We start from the raw sequence: 27,373 nt of genomic DNA on the forward strand, positions 1-27,373 counted from the left end.
CAATCCTTCTGTTTCTGCCCCTTTCCTGGCGAGGCGATGGAACCCTTGGAGGATCCAGGAGCTGGGGGTTCCCTGAGCTGAAATGGGGGGTTGGGGGGCACTGGCTGCAGTCAGGAGGGGGACGAGGGTAGATTGGAGACGAGGTGGTCAGGAGGGGATCAGTGGGTGCTGGGGAGGGAGCTGGGGGGTATGGTGAGAGGGAGCTGGGGGGATGCGGAATTTGGGGGGATCTGAGATGATGCTGAAGCGGAATTTGGGGAAGGTGCTGGAGATAATTGATTGGGGGGAGGGAGGTGAGGGGGGAGGGGGCCGGAGGGTTCCGGGTGTGTGACGAAGCGGAGCTGCGGGGTCCTGGCTAGGCGCTGCCCCCCGGCCGCCCGTTCCTGCCTCCTCCCCCCAGCCCTGGGCGGGGTTTGGCCCCGGCTCCGGGAGATGGAACCGTTGTGAGCGGCCGCGGGGCTGCAGCGGCTGCGGCCCCCCCTGGCTCCAGCCCCGGGGGGGAGCCCGGGCCCCGCCCGGCCCAGCCATGCCCGCCGGCAGCAACGAGCCCCCGGGGACCCTTAGCTACCAGGTGGGGACAGCGGTCGTGGGATGGAGGAGGGGGGGGAATGCTCGGAACCCCGGGAAGGGCCGAGGCGGCCGGAGGATGCTCCGTGGTTGCTCACTGCGGCATTGAAGAGAGCGGGGGAGCAGGGGGAGGCATGGGCTGTGCAAGGGGGGGGGGGGGGGGAACGGACTGTGAGGGGCGTGCAGAAGGGGTGAAGGGCATCTGCAAGGTGAGGGGGCAGGAGGGGGGTGGCAGGTTTCTGGAAAATGGGGGTGCGGGGCTCTGCAGGGGGATGCAAGGCATCAGCAAAGCAGGGGGACGAAGGAGGACCGACCGAGATGGGTGCAGGGATGGGGGGAGGAAGGCACCTGTGCAATGCTTGTTGGGAGGGTTCCCAGCTGGCACCCCCCTTCTCTCCCCTCCTCCCTTCCTCTCCCCCCCCCCGTGTACTTCTCCACATCTCAGGGTGAGCCCTGATGATACTGCAGCCCCTGGGAGGAGGGGACAAAGGGCCCTGTCCCCACTGTTGGGGAGCTGAGCTATTGTCCCCACCAGGCACTTGCAGGGATGCGTTGGTGCTGGGTGCAGGAAGGGGACAGGTGGGTGCTCCCCCCTTTCAGCATCCCCTTGTTCCTTGCTCCTTACACTGTGTGACCTCCCCCCTGCATCCCCAGGACCCGCCAGAGGAGCTGCTGTGGGTGGGAAAGAGAGATGGGGAATTTAATGACCCTACCCTGCAATTACATTAATCTTCCCTCCACTCCTGTCTGTGTTGAGGGGTTGGGGAGAGCCAAAGCAGGAGGTTTGCCCACTGGCTCGAATCTTTCGGCCTCTCCTGGCAGCAGGAGGACTCAAAGCCAGAGCTGAACCTCTGCTTTGTGCTGTTCCTTGTCCTCAATTACACTAAAGCCTTACCAACGGAAAGATTTTTCTTTCTGAACCAGAGGAGTTGCACTGAGACAGGAAAACTGAGGAGGATGCTCAAAAGTCCCTCTCTGCCATGCTAGAACAAAGAAGTCGCAGCAAAATACTAAATATGGAGCAATTTTCTGGAGATGGATGCGAGGAGAGGATGCACTGAGCTTGTGCCACAAAGGGGTTCACTGCTTAGAAAACAGAGCAGTGGAACAGCTCTGGCTGCTCCAACACTCAACAGCAAGCAGCTCGCTGTCCCCTTTCCCAGCCCAGTTCCAATGATTTGATGTTTTCCAGACATCTGTCCACAGCAGAGAAGGATGGAGAAGGAGGGCAAAGCATGAGCAAGTGCTGGTGTCTGTTCTGGGTTGGGGTAGTTACTTTTCTGGCAGTGTTTCTCTTTCTTGCTCTCTCCCATCCCAAGCCCACAGATCCCACAGCCCCAGTAAATCCTTACACACTTACACATCCTCCAGCAATTTCCTCAGTGAAAGAACCTCTTGAGTCCATTGCAGTCTTAAAGCAGATTGAGCAGGGCTGTTCCTTCTGTTGCATCTCCATGCAAGACTTCCATGATTTCAGTGATGCTGCAATGTCTGTGAAGGGTGATGGGATGCTCAGAGCATCTTGCCACAGATCTGGAAGTGCCCCTTTGTCCTGTTTCCTCCTGGTTTTGCTTTTGAAGCTTGAATACTAAATAATAAAAAAGCAGTGGGTGTCTGAGCTTGGGTGAGGGTGGGATTTTAACTGATGAGGCCTTGGTGTCACCTTCCCTTGCTGTGTTCTTTTACACCCCGTGTCACCTTTCAGGGCAAGCTGGGCAGTTAACCTTTGTGCCAAGTGGTGCTGGGGAGGGAGTTCATTAGAGCAAATTAATTAGCAGGACAGAAATGATGGATAAACTCATGGAAAATCACTCTTGGAAAATCAAGTAGAGACGGAGATAGCTGGAGGAAGTGAGGAGAGTAAAAAGTGTCACTTTTCTGGACATTTCCATACCATGCTAGGACTTGGTCTGGATGCATCAAAGGGATGGAGGCCCTGCCAAACCAAGACTTTCCTGGAATGCCCTGATTTTTGCAGGAAATGTTGAAAATCAGTGTTGCTCTGTAATGTTTATTTTCCTACTGGTTTGCACCTCCTATGTATTTTTGCAGCTTGAGCTTCTAAATACTCCCAAACACTGTTTTAAGTCCTCTCATGCAGGATGTGGCATTTACACCCCATTTCTCTATTCTGGAGAGTTTCTGCTGGAAACAGCGATGGTTTCTCTCCACCCATTAAGTTTTCCAAGTGGGAAGAGTTTCAGGTTTGTGTTGTTTTTGGCAAATCTGGAGGGGAGTAGGATGCATTGCTAAGAGAGGACAGAGGGTGGCAGAGGCCACTGGGGAGAGGAAGGGAAAGCCAGAGGCTGGTGAGGATCCGGCTGTCATGGTGTCTGTTCATGTGGGTGGGTGAGTTCTGGGAGGTGGCAGGGAGGGAGCAACAAGCCAGCCCTGCAATTTAAACTCTGGAAGCAGCAAACTCCTTTCCAGCCAGGAGAGGTACCCGTGCCTGGGAGGCATGAGCTTTCCCCAGCATCGCTGCTGCCAGGTGTCAGGTGATGCTCTTCAGGCAAAGCAGGAATCTGAGGAATAAAGAGCAGATTTCACAGTAGTGTTTGCAGCTCGAATCATAACAATTTCTGCATCCTCTGGTTTGTCAATAAATCTTCACGTTTGATGCAGCATTATTAGTACAAGGAGCAGTGGATGCCAGCGTGGAGTTTGCAGTTGTACTTGGAAATTGAGGTTGTCTGGAGCTGAGTGCACAGTGGAGCTCTTGCCCCTCACGTTTTGTCCAGCAGTCCTGCCTGTTCCTCCAGGTTTCTCACTGTGTTTTCTCCCATTGTTCTTTGGTTTTTAAGGCCCACAGGCTCTTCCTGCATCGCCAGCAGTGGTGGTTCAGCCAGGGAGGGCATTAGCTCTCAGCCCTTGGCTTTCCCAAGGAGAAGGATCCTGTTTTCCCTGGAAACTGCTTGCAGCAAGGGCAGCTCTGAGCCTGGCTGAAGGCAAAGCTTTGTCCTTGCAGGTTCTTGGGCTCCTTTGGAGGTTGTTGGTGGCCGTGTCGCGTGGCCAGATGCCACCTAGTGAGTCCAGTTGGTGTCACGTTTGGAGACTGAAACTCACTGGGATCAAAAATTGTTTTCAAAGAAAGGCTGGAACAAAGCTGGAGATTTTTTTTTGTTTGTTTGTTTTGGTGTTTTTTTGTTTGACTGGTTTTTTGGTTTTTTGTTTTTTTTTTTTTTGTTTTGTTTTTTGGTTTTTTTTTTTATTTTGTTTTTGGTTTTGTTTTTTCTTCTGAAACACTCAGCTGCCTGCCCCTACTAAATGCTTCCAGACTCACGTTGTCTCGTGGCTCATGTTCTGGTGGATGATGGAACGGGAAATTTGATGACTGCAGATCCCAAGGGATGGTACAATTCAGGACCCTTAGGGCAGCAAGCAAGCTCACTACCCTCTATTTCAAGGGAGCAGACTTTGGCCTCTTCACCATCAATCTGGTGAAGTTCCCACCGACTAAAAAAGGGGAACCATAACCCCCATTTCCAAAAAGGGAAAAAAGGAAGTGCTGGGAAACTCCAGGCCAGTCAGTGTCACCTCTATGTCACCTCTCTCCTCCTTATTCCCTTTTTTTATCTTCACCCTAGGAAGGTAGAGAACAGTCCTGTCCTCTGGGCTTTAGTTCACCCTGACCACTAAACCCAGACACATTATATACAACATAGGGTTGTTTTATCTGTGTATGGGATGGAAAACCTTTGACAAGTGCATGTACTGAGGGCTGTGCCTGGAGGAGGAGGCATGCAGAGGTTTGGTGCTCATGGCCTGGCCTGGACACAGGGGTAGATGGTGGCCAAGAGGACATAGAGGAGCTCTGCACAGCCAGCCCCAACTCTCACCTTCTTCTCCTCGTTAACCAGAGACATGATGAGGAGGCTGTGATTGACCGAGGAAGAACGAGCAATGTTGTCAATATTCACTATGAAAAGGAGGAGTTGGAAGGTAAGTCCCTGCTGAGTTCTGGGTAGAGTGGCCGCCAGCAAAACGTGCTGCACAGTTACTTTCATATTTTTTAACATTATGGATTTTTACTAGAGACACAAAGGCCGGCAGAGGCCATGGTGTGAGTTTTAGCCCTGAGGCTGGGTAATTCATGCTTGTGTTTTTAATTCACGCTTTTTTTAAATTCATGCTCATTTTCTCAGAGGCTGCTCCCGGTGTGGAGAGGTCAGGAGAAGAGTTTGACAGGTGCAGAAGTGGGGCTATGATTTTCTTTATTTGTCCTGGAGTTCATTGCCATGGGACTGATTTGATCTTGCTGCTTGGTGCCTTCAAGGACTGTAAAAATAATTGCCTTCTGTCACTGCTTACTGAGCAAGCCTGAGGGTTGTCCAGCCAAGGCTGCAACCTGAGAAGAGTTTCAGTGCTGTCAGGGCACTTTTAGATGACACAGAGCCACCGCAGTGTTGCATCACTTGTTTAGAGTAAACCAGGCTTGGAAAACAGGAGGAATACAAAGAATCATAGAATCATAGAATCCTAGAGGTTGGAAGGGACCTCGAAAGATCATCTAGTCCAACCCCCCCTGCCAGAGCAGTGCCCCCTAGAGTACATCCCCTAGGAACGTGTCCAGGCGGGTTTTGAATGTCTCCAGTGAAGGAGACTCCACAACCCCCCTGGGCAGCCTGTGCCAGGGCTCCGTCACCCTTACAGTAAAAAAATTTTTTCTGATATTCAACTTGAACCTCCTATGCTCCAATTTACACCCATTACCCCTTGTCCTATCACTGGTCACCACTGAGAAAAGCCTAACTCCATCTCCCTGACACTCACCCCTTACATATTTGAAAACATTGATGAGGTCACCCCTCAGTCTCCTTTTCTCCAAACTAAAGAGACCCAGCTCCCTCAGCCTTTCCTCATAAGGGAGATGTTCCACTCCCTTAATCATCTCAGTAGCTCTGTGCTGGACTCTTTCAAGCACTTCCCTGTCCTTCTTGAACTGAGGGGCCCAGAACTGGACACAATACTCCAGGTGCGGCCTCACCAATGCAGAATAGAGGGGGAGGAGAACCTCTCTTGACCTACTAACCACACCCTTTCTAATGCACCCCAGGATGCCATTGGCCTTCTTGGCCACAAGGGCACATTGCTGGCTCATGGGCATCTTCTTGTCTACCAGGACCCCCAGGTCTCTTTCACCTACACTGCTCTCCAGCAGCTCAGCCCCCAACCTGTACTGGGACATCGTGTTGTTCTTCCCCAAATGCAAAACTCTACACCTCCCCTTGTTGAATTTCATCAAGAAGAGAAGTCGGTGTTTCTCTTGGGATTTAACTATGGCTTAGTGAGGCACAGGCCGTGTCAACCATTTCTGCAGTGCCCAGAGTGCTGCCAAATGCCACTTTCTTGCAGGCCACAGGACCCTGTATGTGGGTGTGCGGATGCCACTGGCGAGGCAGAGCCACCGGCATCACCGGCCCCATGGCCAGAGGCATCGGAAACGGGACCGGGAGAAGGACTCTGCTCTGCTGGAGCAGGGCTACCACTGTGAGTCCCACCCTGGCACGTGCTAAACTCACTGGGGGTGATGTGGGCTTTGGGGTTTTTTGTAAGCAGGTCCATGTGGCCAGGTGGACTGACTTGCTGTTCTACCAGGGAAAGTGTTGTTATTTAGCAAGACCCCCTTTTTCCAAATTTTTGCAGGTTTTATATGTTTTTTTAAGGCACTGAAATGCAAAATGGCTTGTGGCTCACCTTCCTTAGAGGGATCCTGGCTTTAAGAAAGGAAATCACACAGAATCATAGAATCATCAGCCAGGTTGGAAAGGACCTCAGAGATCATCAAGTCCAACCCTTGATCCACTCCCCCCGTGGTTCCCTGAGTGCCACATTCAGTCTCTTCTTAAAAATCTCCAGGGATGGAGAATCCACCACCTCCCTGGGCAACCCGTTCCAATGCCTGATTACCCTCTCTGTAAAGAATTTCTTCTAACCCTAATCCTCCCCTGGCACAACTTGAGACCTCTTGTGCCCTCTTGTCTTGCTGAGAGTTGCCTGGGAAAAGAGCCCAACCCCCCCCTGGCTCCAACCTCCTTTCAGGGAGTTGTAGAGAGTGATGAGGTCTCCCCTGAGCCTCCTCTTCTCCAGCCTCAACACCCCCAGCTCCCTCAGCCCTTACTCACAGGACTTGTGCTGGAGTCCCTGCAGGGAAGGAAAGCAGCCCATCCTCTGGCAGAGGTGGAATAGATGCTTCTCCTTCTCCAGGGCTCTGTGCAAGCCCAGGGGAGCGGGGCCAGCCCAGTCTCCTGGGCTGAACCAGCACCAATCCTGTGCCTGCTTTGTAGGGGCTGTGTTCAGGCACTGTAAGAGGATGGGGCTTTGTCTTCTGTCCCCAGACACTCCATCCCAGAGGGTGCAGTTCATCCTTGGCAGTGAGGAAGATGAGCAGCACGTTCCCCATGATTTGTTCACTGAGCTGGATGAGATCTGCGTGAAAGGGGACGAAGGTGCCGAGTGGAAGGAAACAGCAAGGTGAGTTCTGCTGCCTGCTGTGGTTGGTGGGAGAGGAGTCCCCGTGCCAGCAGTGCCCCCAGGCTCTGCTTCCTGCTCTCTGGGCTGGGAAACTTTTGCAGCTGCAGGTGCTGATCCCAGGAGCCTCCTCCTCTTGCCCCCCCACGGCGCTACCAAAGGGGTGGCAGAGCTGGGGCTCTTTCCTTGCAGTGGGGCTGATGACACCTGATGTTTGCAGGTGGCTGAAGTTTGAGGAGGATGTGGAAGATGGTGGCGAGCGCTGGAGCAAGCCCTACGTGGCCACACTGTCCCTGCACAGCCTCTTTGAGCTGAGAAGCCACATCACCAATGGCACGGTGCTGCTGGACCTTTGTGCCAACAGCATTGAAGAGACTGCAGGTACCATGGGCACCACATCCCTCAGGAAGGGCCAAGCTCGGGTCACAGTGGTGCCCTTCACCCCCAGATCACTCCCTGCCCCAAGACAGGTCCTTTTCCACAAGTCCTGCTGGGGTTTGAAGTCGTGAGTTGGTTCTGCTGGGCAGGCAACAGTCCCACCAGCTTTTCCTTCCCTTACAGGATCCCGTGGGAGCAATCTGTGGGGTTTGAAAACAGAGTAGAGAATCTTCTGCAGGTGTCAGGGCTTAGCAGGCTGCTCCTGGCCATACAGACTCTGCCTAAGAGCTGAACCTCCTTAAAGAAACTATTTCTTAGAAGCCATTTCCTCACATTCTTTCTTTTCGTTTGCCTTAACACCCAGGATTTAGGAGTTTTAAAAGCAGAGGTTATCTGGCAAGGCTCATGTATCCGTGCAACCTTCTGTAGAAGGTTAGTCAGAAGGTTAGTAATGTTATTGAGGTCAGAATTTCACAGACTGTAAAGGTACTATTGCTGTAGAAAATTACAAGGATAGAGAGACCGTATTATCCCTCTGGCAGTGTATTTCTATGGGTAAGAGAGCAGAAGTTAACTGAAAAAGCAGCTTTGGAGAAATGGGCTTTGACCTGCAGGTCTCCATTCCACCCTTTCCAGGGCAGCCAGAGCCATCCTTAGTACATTTCTCCCTGGGCTTGGCACATGGAACAAGGGAACTGAGGGAAACTCTGTGTTCCATGTGCATTTCCATGTGGTTCCAGGTGTAGTGCAGCCAGAGAGGCCAGATTTGGGCAAGGAGATGTTCTGTGTTAGAGTGGGCACTGCTGAGCTCAGCAGAATCACAGCTAAGCCCTTTGAGGATGGTTTTTAGTGAAAAAAAAAAAAAAAATTTGTTGCTTTCACTGCAAAGGCTGAACTGTATGAAATGTCTTGCTAAGCCAGGCTGAGCCCCTGTCAGGTTCTCCTGTGTGGGGCAGCTTTCCCCAGGGGCTGCTGAGGGTCAAACTTGGGGGGAATTTCAGCTCTGAGGGCTTCATTTCCCTCTGCCCTCCCCAGACATGATCCTGAGCCAGCAAGAAGAGTCTGTGGAGTTTGATGAGCAGATGCGGGCGAAAGTTCGGGAAGTGCTTTTGAAGAAGCATCACCACCAGAATGAGAAGAAGAGAAACAACCTTCTCCCCATCGTCCGCTCATTTGCTGACGTGAGCAAAAAGCAGACAGACCTGCACCACCTCGAGAAGCCAGGTGAGGGTTTCTGCAGGCACCAGGGGAAGGTTCCTGAAGGGTTTGGCCCCATTAGACTTGTCGTGGCAAAGGAGAAGCATCTCAGTTGCTCCTTGCCCATCTTTCTGAGTGTCTTTTTTTTTTCTGCCAGCCCAAACACTCACCCCTCATCCTTCTCCCACCATGGCAGAAGCTAAAAATGGACTTAACCATGAGACTGGTGCAATGGATTTAAGCAAGGTGAGACACTCTTAGGCCTTTAGGGCCAGATTTGCTTCTGTAAACTTGGCTGCAGAATGTGGTGCAGAGTGATGGTGTTTTGCTTTTGAGTTAAGTGCCTGAAAACCTCTTGTCGTGCCCAGGCGGAGCTGCACTTCATGAAGAAAATTCCCACTGGGGCTGAAGCATCCAACGTGCTCGTAGGAGAGCTGGATTTCCTTCACCAGCCCATCACAGCCTTTGTCCGCCTGACCCCAGCTGTCCTTCTTTCAGGCATGACAGAAGTTCCCATCCCAACAAGGTCTGAAGAAGAAAGCACAAAGCTTTTTTTAAAAAAAAGCCTAACAAACCCTCAAATTGCACTCATTGGTTTGGCATCCCAAGGGAACAAGGCCAGTGGGAGCAAGCACGTTTCCCACACTCACATCTCCTCACCTTCATTTCTCCCTTCCCTGCTCTACCTTTTAAGCCCGTTTGCCAATTGGAAAGAAAATTGGCCCCAAAATGAAATTTGCCATCGACTTGAATGAATTTCAAATTCATCAGAGGATGCAGCGAGCCTCTGTGTCCCCTCTGGATTCGTCCTCTGAGCTGCAGCTCCTGGGGATCTCCTTTGAGCACACATTGTTATCTCTCATTTTATTCTTCTCACCCAGGTTCCTGTTTGTCTTGCTTGGACCAGGAGGAAAAGCCCATCAGTACCATGAGATCGGCCGGGCCATGGCTACTCTCATGACAGATGAGGTTTGAGAAGAGTTACCTCGGGTCATTGCTGGCTTTCTTCCTCTCCCTGTCTCTGTAGTAGTGTGGAGGACAAATTGCTGCCCCAGCTGCTCCTTCTCCCCCCAAAGCAAACGTGGATTTGCATCACCCCACATCCTGGAGGCTGAAATCCCAGCCAGGTGCATCCAGCACCTCGTTCTTCTCCCAGGGGTCCCCAGCTTGCTGTCCCCAGTGGTGGCATTCATAGAATCATAGAATCATAGAATTATAGAATCATAGAATCATAGAATCCTAGAATGGGCTGGGTTGGAAGGGACCTCAGAGCTCATCAAGTCCAACCCTGGATCCACTCCCCCCATGGTTCCCAGCCCATGGCACTGAGTGCCACATCCAGGCTCTTTTGAAATATTTCCAGAGATGGAGAATCCACCCCTTCCCTGGGCAGCCCATTCCAATATCTGATCACCCTCTCCATAAAGAAATTCTTTCTAATTTCCAACCTAAACCTCCCCTGGCACAACTTGAGACCTCTTGTGCCCTCTTGTCTTGCTGAGAGTTGCCTGGGAGCAGAGCCCAACCCCCCCCTGGCTCCAACCTCCTTTCAGGGAGTTGGAGAGAGTGATGAGGTCTCCCCTGAGCCTCCTCTTCTCCAGCCTCAACACCCCCAGCTCCCTCAGCCTCTCCTCATAGGGTCTGTGCTCGAGTCCTTTCACCAGCCCAGTTGCCTCCTTTAGACCTGCTCTAGGACCTCGATATCCTTCCTGAGCTGAGGGGCCCAGAACTGGACACAGGACTCGAGGTGTGGCCTCCCCAGGGCTGAGCACAGGGGCAGAATCACTTCCAGGGCCAGTAAAATTTCTCCTCTTTAAGCAGAGGCTGTGGTGTGCCACGGGGGGCAGTGCCTCATGCAGATGGTTACAAGCATCATGCTGCAGATTTTTCCTTTTGGGGGAGTACTTCCTGCCATTTCCAGCAGGAAATTCAGGGGAATTTAGCTTGCATGTAGCCAAGAGCTTAGTGCAGTGGTTAGGAGATCTGAGGTGGGTTGTCCTCTCACCAGGTTGTCTCCTACTGGCAGGTTTTCCATGACGTTGCCTATAAAGCCAAGAACCGGGCTGACCTCGTGGCTGGCATCGATGAATTCCTGGATCAGGTCACAGTGTTGCCTCCAGGAGAGTGGGATCCATCGATCCGAATTGAACCCCCCAAAAACGTCCCCTCCCAGGTGGGTGCTGCGGCGGGAGGAGGCACATGGGGGGCAGACAGAGGGACCACGGGGCTGGGGCTGCTGCTCCAGGGCCCACATCCACGTGGTCTCACTTTGACATGTACCCAGAGCAGAAGCCCAACAAGCCAGTGGTTCCCAGTCCATGCCTTTCTCTTCTTTCCATCTGAACAGGAGAGAAGGAAGATGCCAGGAGCTCTGGAGGAGGGAGCTTCTCACAGCAAGCCCGAGAAGCACAGGGGGCCTGAACTGGAGCAGACGGGAAGGTGGGAGCTTTACTGGTTTGGGTTTTTTCTGCTTGCCTCTAAAATCTGACCGTGCCCCTTCCTTTCCAGCAGGTTTCTGGGGTCAGTTGTTTCCCTGGGGTGGGCAGTGGGAGATCTGGGTCACTGGGTTCAGCCACAGCCTCATTGCACTCAGGTTTTCTTTCCCTGGGGTGGTGGCAGATGTGTGAATGCCTCCAGGGAGAGCTCTGCTACTTCTCAGGGCAAGGGGCTGTGGCAATAAGAGAGAACGGGCTCTCTCACCTTAGGTCTTGGTGGTGGTGGTGGTGGAGGGTTTGATTTTATTCCTCAGCTTCTCCTGGGTGTAAAATGGGAGAAGGGAACATCTCTATTTTAGCCAGAAAATCTCTTCTGAGCCAGGGATTGCCCTTCTGCAGCAAAGAAAACTCCGTGTGCTCTTCCAGGAGAACAGGCTGTTCCTTCCCTTCCTCCAGGCTCTTTGGAGGCTTGATCCTGGACGTGAAGAGGAAAGCCCCGTGGTTCTGGAGCGACTTTCAGGATGGTCTGAGCCTGCAGTGTCTGGCCTCCTTCCTCTTCCTCTACTGTGCCTGCATGTCCCCTGTCATCACCTTTGGGGGACTGCTGGGGGAGGCAACCGACGGACACATAGTGAGCACCTCTCAACTGGGTGGTGGTGTGGGATAAAACTCCTGCAAAAGTCCTTGCTGTAGTGAATTTCCTTCAGGTTTTTTCACCTGGATGATTTTTTCCCTCACTGTGGCCTCTCTTCCCTGGACAGAGTGCCATGGAGTCACTGCTGGGTGCATCCATGACTGGTGTGGTCTTCTCCCTCTTTGCCGGGCAACCTCTCACCATCCTGGGCAGCACTGGACCCATCCTTGTGTTTGAGAAGATCCTGTACAAATTCTGCAAGTAAGGCTGGCTGGATGCTGAGAGTCTTCCAAAGAAGGCAGGGATGGAGAAAAGATGTTTTTCTTGTATTTTTTTTATTTTAGTGCCAGTTGATAGATTTGTCTTCTTTGTCACAGTTGTGGCTCACTGGTGCTTTAGTACATGATGGTGCAAGAGCCCTCATCTCTGAAGGCTGGATGGGGTGTTTGGGGGGGTTAAAGCAAAGCAGCAGGAGGAGGGGAAACCAAGAAACCACAAGGATGAAGGTGCCCTGAGATGGGCTGCACAAGGAAGATGAGACAATTCCCTCTGGTTTGGGAATGAGGGAGGATTTGCTTCCCCCTGAGTACCAAACCAGGCAATGTTGAGCTGGAGGCTTCCAAGAACTGAAAATTTATGTTGCCCAAAGAGCCAACTAGTTTTTTGCTGAAACTTTTAGACTTTTGATGAGTCTATTGAAAAAGTAGGAGCTTTTCATGTGGAATGGGTATTTACCATGACAGTGCTTTAGCTGTGGTGGCTTTGATGTGAGGTGAACCACCCTTATTGCAATTCAGCAGGTGACTGGGTATAAAACCAGACAGTTTGGGTGTGAGGACATGGGGATGAAGCAGGAGGTCACCATGTGCCCCAGCAGGGGCCTGAAGTCAGTCAGCCCCCAAGGCATTAACACAGAGAATTGTTAAAGAACAGTAATTAAATAATCAGCCTTTCCTTCTGAGAACCCCCACCCTGCGTCACAGCCCTGAGGCTGTCTCTCACAGCACCTGGAAACTGCATTTGCCATCTGCAGATGTGCTTCTAGATTGCTCCCAGTTTTTCCCCAAGGAGGTCTCAACTCAGATCCTCTTGCTGGATTTGGTTTGTTTTGGCTTCCCAGGGACTACACCCTCTCCTATCTCTCTCTGCGAACGTGCATTGGGCTCTGGACTGCCTTCTTCTGCGTGGTGCTGGTGGCCACTGATGCCAGCTGCTTGGTGTGCTACATCACCCGCTTCACTGAAGAAGCCTTTGCCTCCCTCATCTGCATCATCTTCATCTATGAGGCTCTAGAGAAGCTGATACACCTACGAGAGGTCTACCCTGTGCAAATGCACAGCAAGCTCGACTTCCTCACCATTTACTAGTGAGTTTTTCTGTCCTAAACCACCACTGCCCCTTGGCAGGAGCTCAGGGCTGAACCCCCATTGCTTTTCCCTTCCCCCCTGTCTTGGCTTCTCTCTTCCCAGCTGTAAGTGTGAGGCCCCGACCCATCCCAGCAACAAAACCCTGCAGTTCTGGGAGAGCAACAAGATCAACGTGTCTGGCATCACCTGGGGAAGCCTCACGGTGACTGTAAGTGCCCTGAGCCACTGCTTCCTCCTGCTGCAGCCACAGGAACCAGGGGCATTCACAGCTTGCAAAGCTCAGAGCCCCTCAGGTGATGGTGGGCTTCAAACCCTGCTGGTGCTGCTGTGAAAAGGCCTTGTTTCAATCTCATGGGTGGGGTTAACCTGCTTGGTCATGGGAAGCAGAGTCCACCTTGTCCAATTCACATCTTGGGCAGTAAGTGTCATCCTTGACCCAGATGCAGGACAATATTTACGACCAAGAGCAAGGTCAAGTGGGTGCTTGGATTACTGTAGCAGTTGGAGGACTTCAGTTCATGCTTGAAGGTAGTCCCTGGCTTCCTTGATGGGTTCCTTATAGCTCCAGGCTTTGTTTGATTAATCAGTGCTGTCTGTAGGTGCATGCAGAAATTTGCCTGTGTCTGCAACCTCTGGGGCTGCAGGCAGAGTCTGGCCATGGATTGCTCTCTGCCATGGAGATGGAAGGGTTCTTAGGGCTGACTCTCCAGTAGCTGTTACAAGGCAATGGGTCTTGGACAGACTGGAGAGTTGGGCTGATCCCAAGGGGATGAGGTTCAACATTCCAAGTGCCGGGTCCTGTACTTTGGCCACAACAACCCCATGGGGAGCTCCAGGCTGGGCACAGAGTGGCAGAAAGGGAGCTGGGAGTCTGGATTGCCAGGAAGCTGAAGAGGAGGCAGCAGTGTGCCCAGGTGGCCAAGAAGGCCAAGGGCATCCTGGGCTGGCTCAGGAACAGCGTGGCCAGCAGGTCCAGGGAAGGGATTCTGCCCCTGTGCTCAGCCCTGGGGAGGCCACAGCTTGAGTCCTGTGTCCAGTTCTGGGCCCCTCAGCTCAGGAAGGAGATTGAGGTGCTGGAGCAGGTCCAGAGAAGAGCAAGGAGGCTGTGAAGGGATCCAGCACAAGTCCTGTGAGTAAGGGCTGAGGGAGCTGGGGGTGTTGAGGCTGGAGAAGAGGAGGCTCAGGGGAGACCTCATCACTCTCTCCAACTCCCTGAAAGGAGGTTGGAGCCAGGGGGGGGTTGGGCTCTTTTCCCAGGCAACTCTCAGCAAGACAAGAGGGCACAAGAGGTCTCAAGTTGTGCCAGGGGAGGTTTAGGTTGGACATGAGAAAGAATTTCTTTCTGGAGAGGGTGCTCAGCCATTGGAATGGGCTGCCCAGGGAAGGGGTGGATTCTCCATCCCTGGAGATATTTCAAAAGAGCCTGGATGTGGCACTCAGTGCCATGGGCTGGGAACCACGGGGGGAGTGGATCAAGGGTTGGACTTGAGGAGCTCTGAGGTCCCTTCCAACCCAGCCCATTCTATGATTCTATGATTCTATGATTCTAAGATCCTCAAACCCCCCTGGTTATCTGTGGTTTCCTTGCTGCACCTTTGTGTCCTGACCTCTGTTTCTCCAGAAATGCCGCAATTTGCACGGAGAGTTTCACGGACCTGCCTGCGGACACAGCGGCCCCTACACACCTAATGTCCTCTTGTGGTGCTGCATCCTCTTCTTCTCCACCTTTGTCCTGTTGACCTTACTGAAGAAGTTTAAAACCAGCCGCTACTTCCCAACCAGAGTAGGTAGAAGGTGGTGGCCAGCAGCAGCCTCCACTCTCATTTCCCACAGTGGCTTTCCTGGAGCAGTATTTGCCACCACTTGGTCAAGCTGGGGAACACTGACCTTGCAGGCCAAGCTCTCCAAGAGCTTGGATGTTCCTCCCTCAATGCTATGGGTGCAAAAGGACCATAGCATTTCCCACCTGCCTCACAACCTCCCCCTGAGCAATTTTTTTTCTCAGGTGCTGGGAAATCAGATCTTCCAAAGTGGGGATTTTTCTTTCCCTGCTGAGCATTATGTGCTCCAGTCAAAAGTTGATTCAGATGAGGAGGTGCCAAAGAAAAGGAGACAATTTCATCCTTTTGAGGAATATTGGGTACCTCGGTGCCTTAGTGCCATTGTAGCAGTAGAATCATATAATCCTTTTGGTTGGAAAAGAGCTTTGCAGTCATTGAGTCCAGCCTCTGAGCTGGCAGAATTCTGATTTCGTAGTTTTTAATATTGTTTTCTTTCAAGATTTGAATTAAAATAGCTATTTCTACCTAGAGATATGTTAAAGTTAAGAGTCTGACATGAGATCTTCCAGGACAAATGCATCAGCAGTATCTAACAAAGGGTTTTGGCTGCATCTCCTCATTGTTGGGGTTTTGTTAACCAGCTGTAATGTTGCCACTGTCCCTCACTTTTCCATCTCGTGTCTTGGGCCCGTTTGCAATGCCCCTTTCAGCTCTGGTTTCTTGCCCCAGGTGCGGTCCACAGTAAGTGACTTTGGTGTTTTCCTCACCATTGTCTTCATGGTGCTCGTTGACTTCATGGCTGGGATCCCATCACCAAAGCTCCAGGTCCCCCATGTGTTCAAGGTAATGTGGGGATTGGCATGGAGTGGGTTTCACCCCATGCTTGTGCCCTTGGGGATGCCACAAGGTTATGCCAGGGCAGGACAGGGCTGAGTCTGGAGGAGATTCTGGTAGTGTGACCATCTCTTTTTTTTCCACCTCCAAGTGCAATGTTTCCTTCTGGAAACAAGAAGACAGCCTCAGAAGTCGATCACTCCAGGAGCAGTATCTGTAGGTTCCTGCAAGGAGGACACTGGCACTGCTGAATCCCCTGGCAGAGGGTGGCAGGAAGCCAGGGCTGGAGATGCTGTGACACAGGGAGGGAGGGGAAAACCAAAGCCAGTGAAGCAGTGGGGCTGGGCAGTGATGCTGCTGTGTGTGCTTTGCTGCAGCCCACCAGAGACGACCGTGGGTGGCTCATCAACCCCATAGGACCCAACCCTTGGTGGACGGTACTGGCTGCTCTCATCCCAGCTTTGCTCTGCACCATCTTGATATTCATGGATCAGCAGATCACTGCTGTGATTGTCAACAGAAACGAGCACAAGCTGAAGGTGAGGGGCTGCAAGAGGTGACCCCATCCCCAACCCACTCTGGGCTGCAGCCATGGCAAGAAGCTCCTACTCCAAACACTTTGTGGAGGCACTGGCCTGGGACAGCATCAGGCTGCGTGACAGGATGCTGTCCTGAATTAATGGTGACACAGGGAGCAAAGGCCAGGGGAGTTCCTATGAGCAGCCTTTCAGGGCAGCAAATTCATCTTAGAGCAATAGAGAAGTGCAGTTTTGCTTGAATGTGTCAAGCAGCTGGGGGAACAAATCATTTGGATGGGCTGTCAAGAAGCTGAGCTGTGCTCACAAGTAGGGTTGGAGTCAGACTGGCAACCTTGTCCTGGCTCTGGTGTGCTGGGATGCTCTGTTTCTTGTTTCCTTCCCACAGAAAGGATGCGGGTACCATCTGGATCTTTTTGTGGTGGCTGTGATGCTGGGTGTGTGCTCCGTGATGGGGCTGCCCTGGTTTGTGGCTGCAACTGTCCTGTCCATCACCCACGTGAACAGCCTCAAAATAGAGTCCAGCTGCTCAGCTCCCGGAGAGCAACCCAAGTTTCTGGGGATACGAGAGCAGAGGGTCACTGGCTTGATGATCTTTGTGCTGATGGGCTGCTCGGTCTTCTTCACTTCTGTGTTAAAGGTAAGAGGAAAATGCAAAACACCCAACAACCACAAGGTTTTCAGAGGTGACACAAAACCAGTCCTGTCTTTCCAGGCCTGAGTAGTTTTAAGTGAAGGAGGAGGTGATCCCAAACCCTGGGGCTTGACCTGGGCTGGGAAGCAGCCTTAGTTGTGCTTTTCATCCCCTCATACCCCAGCTTGGAAGCCTGAGGCAAGCAGTCGTCACAGAATGTGGCATATGGGAGCCCAGCTGAAATCATCTCTTTTCTCCAACTTTTCTGAGAAACAGGATTATTCTGATGAAGTTCATCAAAAACTCAAAACTTCAGCCTGAAGCAGAGCATTAACTCACTGGGACACACTGAATCCCTCATTCTTAAAATCTGACTCATACCCCATGGAAACTGGAAAGCTTTGGGCAACTTTAGGCAGTTCCTGTAGGAAAGAGGCAATCCTGACAATGCCATTTAAACCCCGACATGGTTGCCTTCTTTCTGTTCCAGTTTATCCCCATGCCTGTGCTTTATGGTGTCTTTCTCTACATGGGAGTGTCATCGCTCCGAGGAATTCAGGTAGGGACTCTTCCAGGGTGCCTCATGTCTGCTCCCTCAAATTTCAGCCCTGTGGAAGCAGGAGAAAAGCAATGGCTCAGGGAAAAGCCTCTGTGGGATCAAGCAATGGAAATATTCTGTGTAAGACAAAGGTTGGTGGAGGCACAGGAGGTCTCCAGGGCTGGGTGGCCCAGGCAAGTTCAGTGGTCTCTGTTTCAGGGCTCAGGGCAGGTCAGGCTTTGGCTACATGAAAATGAGGGATTTGGTGCAAAGGGAAGGCAGGTTCTGGCACTGCTGGGAATCATTGTTCAGTGGGCCACGAAAAGCCAAAACCAGAGTAATGTGAGGTAATTGCAAGGTGGTGGGCAGCGCTCTTGGGCAAGCTGGGGGTGTTGAGTCTGGAGAAGAGGAGGCTCAGGGGAGACCTCATCACTCTCTACAACTCCCTGAAAGGAGGTTGGAGCCAGGGGGGGGTTGGGCTCTGCTCCCAGGCAACTCTCAGCAAGACAAGAGGTCTCAAGTTGTGCCAGGGGAGGTTTAGGTTGGACATTAGAAAGAATTTCTTTAGGGAGAGGGTGCTCAGCCATTGGAATGGGCTGCCCAGGGAAGGGGTGGATTCTCCATCCCTGGAGATATTTCAAAAGAGCCTGGATGTGGCACTCAGTGCCATGGGCTGGGAACCACGGGGGGAGTGGAGCAAGGGTTGGACTTGATGAGCTCTGAGCTCCCTTCCAACCCAGCCCATTCCATGATTCTATGATTCTATGATAGCTGGAGTGACGGGGAAATGGGTGCTGCTCCCAGGGGGAACAGACTGGGATCCAGGATTTCTCATTGCAAGCTGGATCCTGGAGCCCCCCTCCACATCTCAACAGGGCCAGAATCCATCTGCAGGTGCCAGGTGGCAACTTTCCACTTTGATTTTGCAGTTCTTTGATCGCTTGAAGCTGTTTGGGATGCCAGCAAAACACCAGCCAGACTTCATCTACCTGCGGCACGTCCCCTTGCGAAAGGTGCATTTCTTCACCCTGATCCAGCTCATCTGCCTCGTCCTGCTCTGGGCCATCAAGGCGTCCCGTGCTGCCATCGTCTTCCCCATGATGGTAGGACCTGGAGCTGCTGGGCAGGGGGATGTTGGCCACGTTGGAGTGAGCTGTAGCATCATCTCTGGCCTCACCGTGTCTTCCCTCTTCTGTCTGAAGGTTTTGGCTCTTGTTTTTGTCCGGAAATTGATGGATTTGTGCTTCTCGAAGCGAGAGCTCAGCTTTCTGGATGACCTGATGCCAGAAAGCAAGAAGAAGAAGCTGGATGATGCCAAAAATGAAGCCAAAGAAAAAGAGGTAAAACTTGCTGGGGCTGGGGGCTATGAGATTGCTGTTTGTATCACAGCTTGTCTGTAAATGCTTGGGAAAGATCAGAGCTCAGGAGAAGCAGGTCCTGATAGTCTGGATCCCATGTAATAAAGTTTTTTCCCCTAAATCATGAGTGAGCTTAGCATTTGAATAGAAGGGTAATTTTTAAAATGAGTCATTTATAATAAAGTGGATGGTGATGATGATGATGATGACGATGATGATGATGATGAAAAGAATTGCTTGTAGTGGTGTTTATATGCACCCCTGAAAAATGGTTTGCAGTGAAAGGACTTGATGTGCTACAGTAACAGCCAAAGCTGCTGAGGGTCAGAAGAAGAATGCAGCAGGCAATGTTCTTCCTGGTGTTTTGATTCAGTCTTTGATTTGTCCCTTTTCCATGAGGAGTCCCAGAAGATGATGGAAGCTGCTGCTGCATGTGCAGTTAAGCTGAAGCTGGGGAAGAGCAGTGGTGTGGATACCCCGAAGCAAAGCAGTGACAGGTAAGAGCCTACAAGGTGCCAGGGCCCTGGGCAAGATGAGTATGAAAGTGTTTGCCACAATTTTCCATTTGTCTCTTCATTGAGCAGCCCTTAGAAACCAGCATGTGGCTTGGTGAGAGAATCAAATGTACGAGCAGGGTGTCAGGAGGGGATATCAGGGCTCTGACCCCAAGCAGAGTGGCTGCCCAACTCATGTTTGACCCCCTAAACTTGCACCATCAGTGACTTTATTGTAGCTGGAGATCCTCATCCTCACAAACGAGGAGCTGCAGGCCTGCTCTGTGCCAGCAGAGGCTTAGCAGCCCACTCCAGGGCCAAACAGCAGCAGGAGTCTTTGCACAGAGCTGTAGCTCTGCAGCTCTTTCCTTGTCCTCCCACAACTCCTCATCCAACCTCCTGTGCTGATGCTGAGCTTCAGTGCTCAGGGCTCCCCTGTTCCTCTCGCGAGTGCACTCGGGGGCTTCGTTTCCCACACTGATGGATTGCTGTGTAAAACCTCTCTTGCAGGGCTGATCCCTCTGAGATTAATATCTCAGATGAAATGGCAAAAACGACAGTGTGGAAGGCTCTCAATGTGGCCACAGAAACGCTCTGAATCCGGGGAGCCAAAAGATCAAGGATTGCCTGTGACTGTGCCTGTGCTCCTCTGCCAGCGCCGGCGTGAGCCTGCGGTGTTCCCCTGCTCTGGCCGGCGATGTCCCTGGGACCAGGCAGCAGGGACTGGGGAGCAAACCAGCTCCTCTGTGCCAGGAGGTGGTGCCAAGGACAGCCAGGACAGGCTGGACCAACAGCAGCCAGCAGGTCTTCCACTGGTGGGCATCTCCCTCCTTGTGTCTTTTTCCCCCCTGTTTTCACCTTCAGGATTCTTGACTTGGAAGGAGAGGAGCAAGCAGGTGACTCAGGGATGTGCCAACGCAGACACAGGGAGGGAGAAACAGCTTTTGTTGAGCTTGAGGATTCCCAAGAAATCCTTGAGGTGTGTCCAGTTCCCTTGGTTTGCTCCAGGCACCTCTAGACCAGCACACTGAGGTGCACGTTACTGGTGGTAAGAGATGGATGCTGTGAAGTCTCTGTGTGTCCATCCGTGTGTTGTGGTTTTGTAGCAGCAGAGGGGCTGCTACTGCTTGAGCACTCAGTGATGGTTTTTCATGCTCTTATCCCTCCTCTCCTTTCTCTTTTTTTTTTTTTTTTTTTTTTTTTTTCCCCCAAATATAAACTCTGAATGTACAAAGTAATTTGCTCTTATCTTTGATGCATTCTCCACTTTGTTTTTAATCATGAGCAGGTTTTTTGCCTGGTTTGGGGTCTTAGTTTTAATTCACTCTTACGACTCACACTGGTTTGAGTGGTGGGGCAGTGGGGACAGTGTCCAAGCAGCTGGGCTAAGGTGAAAGAAAATCATTTGCTCTCTGTGCCCCAGTTTTACAGCACTCTTTTTTTGCTTTGGCTCTGCCCTCAACCTGAAAACTGCAACGTGCAGAAATGCCACCATCTTTTCCCCTGCCTGTCAGCTGAATTTAAGGGAGCACTTAAAATTAAATACCTTGAATACCCAGTTAGGGAGCAGCCAGGGGAGACCTGGGGCTCTGGGTCCTCTCCCTTGTTCCTCCACTTACCCTCCTCTTACCTCCCTGTGACTCTGGGGAGTTTTTTCTTCACCCCTCTCCTTGTGAAGATTTTCCTCTCGCAGGGTGGGATGAGCAGGAGGAATGTGGGATGCTGCCTTCTCCTCCTCCCTTCCCCTGCTGCTTTGCAAGAAGAAGCTGTTAAGAATAGATGGGTTTTGGGCTCTCTTCATATTCTGGAGGGTTGCTGGACTTTGGTGTCCCCCCAGGCATTTGAGTCAAGTGGCTCTGGAGCCTGGGAGGAGAGGACAGCCCAGAAGAAAAGGGCCCCTTGCACCCTCCTGTGGGCTCAGCACCTTCTCCAGGCTCTTGGGTGTCTGCAGCTGGGAAGGGTTCAGGCACCCCTTGTGCTTGCAGGAGCCTTTTTGTGCATCAAACCAACCAAAATGAGGAGGGAAATAGGAACTGGATTTAAGGGGCACACCACCAGGCTGGGCTGAAACCAGGTGGGGTTTTTTTGGGCTGGGGTGACTGTCAGAGGGGGAGGGAACTGGTTTAAGTTTTCAGAGGGAGGGGAGGCAAAAACAAGAAAGAAGGGAAAGCTGCAGGGCCTGGGTTTTCCTGCTGCTGTTCCTCTGATGGCCATGCAAGTCCTGTCCATGCTGCCTTTCTTTTTGGTTCCCTGGAGCTGGGTGCTTGTGGTGCCGGTCCGATTGCTGCCCCGCCTTTAGAACGCAAATATTCGGCTTCTGATTTTGTTTTTCCTTTTTTATTTTCCTCTGTGTCAGAGGAGGGAGCCGAGCTGGACTTTGCTCCCTCCTGGGAGGGACCTGGGCCAGAGGCTGGGATTTGTTTCCAGCACCTGCCTGGCATCTCTCCAGCATAGAGGAAGGGAACTGGTGCTGGTACCAGTGAGTCCAGCTGGGTCCAGCTCCACGGGGGGCTGCATCTTCCCAGACCTTGGGGGGCTGCAAAGCTGTGGCAGTTCCTTGTTCAAAAAGCGATCCAGACTCCCTTGGCATGCCCCAATGCCTCTGTCTTCTCTGTTTGAAGCTTTTTTTTTTTTTGCTATTTACAGGGCTAGAGGTTTTTTCTTGATTGATTGTAATTTTTTTTTTTTAATTACACGAAAGCTGTGGTTTTGCTTAATAACGAGACTCTGGGCCATTCCAAAATGTGGTTGGAACCCCCTGGGCTGGCTGTGAGACCCCACTCTGGGCTGTCTGCTTCTTTTGACACCAGAAACCCAGGGGCAAAACTGTCTTTTGGGAGGATTTAGTATTTCCATGTGCCGAGGAAAATGACCTGGGGGGCAGGGGGAGGAAAACCCTCTCAGTGGTTTTCCTGGATGTGCTTTAGGACTTAAAAAAAATGCATCCTTGGAGTGCCCCATGATGCTTTAGTTGTCAGCAAAGCCCCTTCCCATGGGTGTTGGGTGGGTGCTGGGTGTTTTCCTCATCTTTGGTGCCTTAAAGCAGCTTCTGAACCCCCTGGGAGCTCCTTCAAGAGAAGTTTCCTAAAATAAAGTGTGTGGAAATTCCTAGAGGAGAGGTGGGGGGGACAACACAGCTGTACAAAGGTGAGAATTAAGGTGCTGGCACATTTTCTCATTTTATTTTTTTCCCCTAGTATGTTTTCCCCCCAGCGTGCTCCATGTAGAAATACAGAAATTATTTTTGTTTCAGAAATGCTGAAATCTATTTATTTTATTGCAAGAGATGATCTAGTTTGGAAACTCTCCGTGTTGTAACTAAAACTAAGGGGGGGGGGGGAGGGACAGGGGGGGAAAGCCTCCTGGCAAATCTGTGTTATTTATCACTTTGTAATCTTTGTGTGGTTGTGGTTTGTTTCTTTTAAATCTGATTTCTGTGGTGTTCATTCTGTGGAACTCAAGTGACATAAATCGGTGTCACCGTCTTGTGGGTCCTGGCTGTGAAGTGTTGCTGTTGACTGGGGGGGTTCTGCCCCCAGAACTCTGTCTGTCTCTGACTTTTCTCTTGTTGACCAATGAATGTCATGGGAAAATAAGAAAATAAAAGTCTTGATTGTCTTACTGTGCTGCTCCCGTGTCTTTGGGAGGGTGGAGGGGAGTCAGAGGAATCTTTGGAACCTTTTAAGGGGGTTTTGGAGGTGATGGAGTGGGTGGTGCTGAGTGGGGGAAAATCCATCTCCCTGGAGCTTTGGGTCAGGAATGCGCTGATTGGGAAAAAAAATTGATATTAGTGGTTTGTATTTATTTTAATTTTTTTGGTGTGGTTTCTTTTTTAAAATTATTTTTAATATTTAATTTTTTAAAATTGATTTTAACACTTTTTTTTCAATTAGAGATATTTTTCTTTCTCTCTGCAAGTAACTGCAGTGAATGCTGTTTTGCAGGAGGGAGGGGACAGCAGTGTAACCCATGTCACCTCTGCCAGACCCTGTGGTGTTCAGGAGTGGGACTGAGGGCATGAAGGTTCCAGCACCTCCCTATCCAGAGTGAGCAGTTCCTCCTCATTGTGTTTTGTGGGTTTTTTTTTTTCAGAGAATTTGCAATGCAATTAATTAGAATTAAATCCAAAGAGGATCTAGTTATCTTCCATATATATATATATATATATATATATATTTAAGATTTCTTTCAAAATTCCCTCTGCACAGGTCTGTGGGGTCAAGCAGGCACATCCCCTCTCCCCTTTTACCTAAAACTCAAGGAACTGAGAGAAAAACAGGGCCCATGAGCCAAGCTGAGGGGCAGGGCCCCAAAAATCAGAAATGGCACCTGAGATCCAGACGGGATGCTCAGAAGGTTGGGAGGCATCAGGAAGCAGCTGCTGGATTTAGCAAAGGTTTTATTAGAGAGGAGGGAAAGCTGCAGCACCATGGGAGCTGTTACAGGGAAAATGAAGCTGGGGAAACCCAGGGTTGAAGGGGAAGCTGCCCCTCAGGTGTGGATTTGAGGAGGAGGTGACTGGGAACACCGAAGGGGTCAACGTGTGATGGATAAATCTCTGCTGCCACGATGGGGTCCAACATCTCCAGGCTGCTGCTGCTGGAAAGCTGATGTCTTGATTTGCCATTTAATTGTACCTTAAAATTAGGAGGCAAACAAACACCAAACAGCTTCGTGAGAGAGAAATTTCCCTTGAAGTCAGATTAGGAGCTTTGAAACAGCAGTGGTGATTTTTTTGGAGGAGGAAGAGCTTTGCTTTGGTGAGACCACAAGGGTGCAATATCCCCTGTGAATACAAATGATCCCCCCACTGAAATGAAGTGTAAAGTGCCAGAGCAAAGCAGAGTGAGGACAAAACTGCTTCATCCCATCACAAACTATCAACCCCCCCCCCCCCCCCATACCTTGATTTTCCTTATATTATGACAAGTAAACATCAGAGGATCCACACAAGCCAGCAAAAATGAGCAGCAGAGTCAGGTATAGGGAGCTGCACTCTGCACCAAACCCACTGATTTGTGCCAACGTTTGGAGATGACTCATTTACTGAGTTTAATTCCCCATATTTCCCTTTTGGGATGACTTACACCAGGGCTGGGAAGGGGATGCTGTGCGGCTCCTCCTTCAGGTGCCTTTTTGTTGAGCTGCCAAAAATAAGCAAACACACGGAAAGAAAACTTCCAGAGTGCATTATCTGTCAGGACTGGGGCTCGAGGCTTGGTGGGAGGTTATTTCCCAGCCCAGTCCCATCCCTCTCCCCCTCCTACCTGTGCCGCTTGGTGTTGATCAGCCAGTGCACAAAGTCCTTGGCCTTCATCTTGTCCAGGTAACGGGTGAAGTCACTGCTGAAAGTCCCTTCTGAGTGTCTCTTGATGTTGGATGTGAAGCTTCGGGTGCTTTGGGATTCGTATTCCTGCCATCTGCTTGGGAGGGATGAGGCAAAGCTCTGGGGGTTAATGCACCTTGTGGCAGCCTCCCTGCAGGAGGTGCCCAGACCTGGTGTCCTCTCAAATACTTTAGTGTGAGGATCAGCCTCCAGAAAAGCTATAAAAATATAATTTCCAGTTGTGGGAGGATCTGCCTTGCCTGGCCGGGGTTGGTCCTGACATCAGATACATCCCCTCTCCTGATCCACAGTGTCTGCTCTGGGTTCTGCTGGGCTGGGGGGGGGGGGATTTGTGCCTCCACCCTGCTCCCTGGGGGCTGCTCCTGGGAGGGACAGAGGTGCTGGTCTGAAGTTCAGCTCAGCCCCCTCCTGGATGAAGCTCGTGTTGGGTTTCTCCATTTCACAAATTCACCCCGTGCAGAAAGACCCCAAAGGGTTTTCCTCCCACCAGGGAGCACCTGCCCTGACTCTGCCCCTCCACATCCCTCTGCACAACCCTGCTCTGACACAGCCCAGAAATCCAAAGGGGGGGATGTGGCACCATCCCTGCCTGGGCTACTGGAGGGCTGGGAGAGAGCTCAGCTGGATGAACTCAAGGGGAAGGGGATGGTGTGACAGGGGGGTGGGGAGAGGACCTGGGGCAGAGGGGATGGGGATGGGGATGGGGATAGGAATGGAGATGGGGATGGGGATGGGGATGGGGATGGGGATGGGGATGGGAATGGGGATGGGGATGGGAATGGGGATGGGGATGAGGATGGGGATGGGGATGGGGATGGGGATGGGGATGAGGATGGGGATGGGAATGGGGATGGGGATGGGAATGGGGATGGGAATGGGGATGGGGATGGGGATGGGAATGGGGATGGGGATGGGAATGGGGATGGGGATGGGAATGGGGATGGGGATGGGAATGGGGATGGGGATGAGGATGGGGATGGGGATGGGGATGGGGATGGGAATGGGGATGGGAATGGGGATGGGGATGGGAATGGGGATGGGGATGAGGATGGGGATGGGGATGGGGATGGGGATGGGAATGGGGATGGGGATGAGGATGGGGATGGGAATGGGGATGGGGATGGGAATGGGGATGGGAATGGGGATGGGAATGGGGATGGGGATGGGAATGGGGATGGGGATGAGGATGGGGATGGGGATGGGGATGGGGATGGGGATGGGAATGGGGATGGGGATGAGGATGGGGATGGGAATGGGGATGGGGATGGGGATGGGAATGGGGATGGGGATGGGGATGGGGATGGGGATGGGGATGGGAATGGGGATGGGGATGAGGATGAGGATAGGGATGGGAATGGGGATGGGGATGGGGATGGGAATGGGGATGGGGATGGGGATGGGGATGGAGTTGAGCTGCTCCCACCACCGCTGCCTCTGCCAGCTCCTTGTACCTGGATGCATCAGCCAAGTCCTTGGGGCCCATCTGCCACCCTGCTGGGATCAGCACAGCAAACACCAACCCCGAGAGACACAACCACCAGGAGCTCAGCATCACCCTGTCTGAAGAAGGCAGAGGTTGAGATAGAAATGTCCTGGTGGGTTCCATCAACACCCAACCCCCCCCCCCCCCCCCGAGTCCATGCAGGAGCCCTGGCAGCAGATCCAGCATGAGACAACCTCCTGCCCAGTGTCCTGGCAGCATTTTGATGGGTGCAGGTGAAAATCACATCTTCAGGTTATCTCCCAGCACATCTGCTGCAGCTGAGGGGCAGGCACACAGCCAGGAGGAAGGGTTTGTACAATCTAAAGGTGTAATTCATTGCAATAAACCTGACCACAAACCTCTCCCTTTCTAGCCAGAAGCAACATTTCTATCTTGATCTTATCACCAGAGGGCCGGAGAACTTTCCCAGCCATTAGCTGCTCAGAAAAGCAGCTCTCAGAAGAGTTGATCAATTAATTTTCCATTTCTTACCTTTACTGGATGCTCTTGCAGTTCAGGGGGTGGGGAGGGATAAAATGCCAACCCCCACCCTTTATTTGCTGAAAATGAGACTTCTGGTTGCCTATCACCAAGCCCTTCCATTAGGCTGATTTAATTTCTTCAGAGATTGGTAGCAAAGAAGAGAGGAAAAGGCACTTACCTTCTGTGAAGCCAACTGTTCCCCTAAAAGCAAAATCCTATTTTCCTCCTTCAAGCTGGTTGTGGCTGAACTCCACTCCTTACCAGGGCTTTTAAGCTTGTTAGCAGGATGCTAAATGCTGACGGGTAGGTCACCAGTGCTCCTGTTTTTAGTTGGATGGGTCATCATGAATCATTAGAGGATTTTTTTCAGTAGGGCTGTTGTAAAAAAATGTAGTAGTTACCCTATTTTTCAGCTTACGCCTTCAGCGAGGAGGGTTTTTAGTTGATGATGCCTTTTCTCCTGTCTTTTCTCTTTTTTTTTTTCTACTTCTTGGACCAAAGGGATGACCCGTGGGTTTCCTCCTCTCAGGTGAAAGGTGGCTCCTTCTTGCCACAATGCATCTGGGGTGGAGAAATTATTTCTCTGCCCTTTCAAATGCCTTCGGTTTGAGTTTAAAAACACGAAGAAAAGAGCAAGAGGAAAAATGTAAAAGAAGCATTTGGGTAACCAAGCACTTGCTGGTGCTTTCTGCAGGGTGAGGCTTGGTACAGAGACCTCTGGAGATCTAAGCCTGGCCTTGTCCCCAAGAGTCAGAGCTGAAACTGGGGCTGTTCACCACAGTTTCTTCCATTTGGGGGTGACAGGAGGCACTGGGGGTGATGGATCTGGGTCAGTGTTT

At 51.6% G+C, this 27,373-nt stretch overlaps 2 protein-coding genes across 6 annotated transcripts; one reads left to right on the forward strand and one right to left on the reverse strand.

The window, feature by feature from the left end:
* Positions 1-335: 335 nt before the first annotated feature.
* On the forward strand, positions 336-22,839 carry LOC139788981 (electroneutral sodium bicarbonate exchanger 1-like). 5 transcript variants are annotated; one of them, XM_071729381.1, is made up of 24 exons: positions 336-571; positions 4,425-4,506; positions 5,920-6,054; positions 6,903-7,038; positions 7,256-7,416; positions 8,449-8,637; positions 8,768-8,856; positions 8,979-9,136; positions 9,492-9,579; positions 10,637-10,783; positions 10,958-11,049; positions 11,502-11,676; positions 11,807-11,940; positions 12,800-13,045; positions 13,149-13,254; positions 14,668-14,829; positions 15,557-15,670; positions 16,039-16,200; positions 16,586-16,837; positions 17,322-17,390; positions 18,299-18,472; positions 18,572-18,709; positions 19,127-19,224; positions 20,086-20,426. In XM_071729381.1, exons 1-24 carry the CDS (start codon positions 527-529, stop codon positions 20,237-20,239), a joined length of 3,306 nt encoding a protein of 1,101 aa, XP_071585482.1. In that variant the 5' UTR covers positions 336-526; the 3' UTR covers positions 20,240-20,426. The 5 variants fall into 5 exon arrangements, with proteins under 5 accessions (XP_071585482.1, XP_071585480.1, XP_071585481.1 ...); XM_071729379.1 differs by having other exon boundaries at positions 434-571; positions 19,732-22,839; XM_071729378.1 differs by lacking the exons at positions 336-571; positions 4,425-4,506; positions 5,920-6,054 and having other exon boundaries at positions 6,801-7,038; positions 19,130-19,224.
* A 1,465-nt stretch (positions 22,840-24,304) lies between these two features.
* LOC139788975 (exendin-3-like) lies at positions 24,305-26,120 on the reverse strand. Its single transcript, XM_071729374.1, has 3 exons — positions 26,020-26,120; positions 24,489-24,644; positions 24,305-24,365 (listed from the first exon to the last, which is right to left on the reverse strand). The coding sequence occupies exons 1-3, from the start codon at positions 26,118-26,120 to the stop codon at positions 24,305-24,307; spliced, it is 318 nt and encodes a 105-aa protein (XP_071585475.1).
* Between the last annotated feature and the right edge of the window lie 1,253 nt (positions 26,121-27,373).

The sequence above is a fragment of the Heliangelus exortis genome, chromosome 31 (genome assembly GCF_036169615.1).
Source record: "Heliangelus exortis chromosome 31, bHelExo1.hap1, whole genome shotgun sequence".
In the NCBI taxonomy this organism is placed as follows: Eukaryota; Metazoa; Chordata; class Aves; order Apodiformes; family Trochilidae; genus Heliangelus; species Heliangelus exortis.

What these genes read in the sequence shown, in the direction of transcription:
- LOC139788975 (XM_071729374.1), bottom strand. Translation starts at nt 26,120, where the DNA reads ATGCTGAGCTCCTGGTGGTTGTGTCTCTCGGGGTTGGTGTTTGCTGTG. An exon ending in GACTTGGCTGATGCATCCAG is followed by an intron (nt 24,645 to 26,019) that starts GTACAAGGAGCT and finishes ATCCCTCCCAAG; the next exon opens with CAGATGGCAGGAATACGAAT. An exon ending in ATCAACACCAAGCGGCACAG is followed by an intron (nt 24,366 to 24,488) that starts GTAGGAGGGGGA and finishes TATTTTTGGCAG; the next exon opens with CTCAACAAAAAGGCACCTGA.
- LOC139788981 (XM_071729381.1), top strand. Translation starts at nt 527, where the DNA reads ATGCCCGCCGGCAGCAACGAGCCCCCGGGGACCCTTAGCTACCAG. An exon ending in GCACCACCTCGAGAAGCCAG is followed by an intron (nt 8,638 to 8,767) that starts GTGAGGGTTTCT and finishes TTTTTCTGCCAG; the next exon opens with CCCAAACACTCACCCCTCAT. An exon ending in CCATCGTCTTCCCCATGATG is followed by an intron (nt 18,473 to 18,571) that starts GTAGGACCTGGA and finishes TTCTGTCTGAAG; the next exon opens with GTTTTGGCTCTTGTTTTTGT.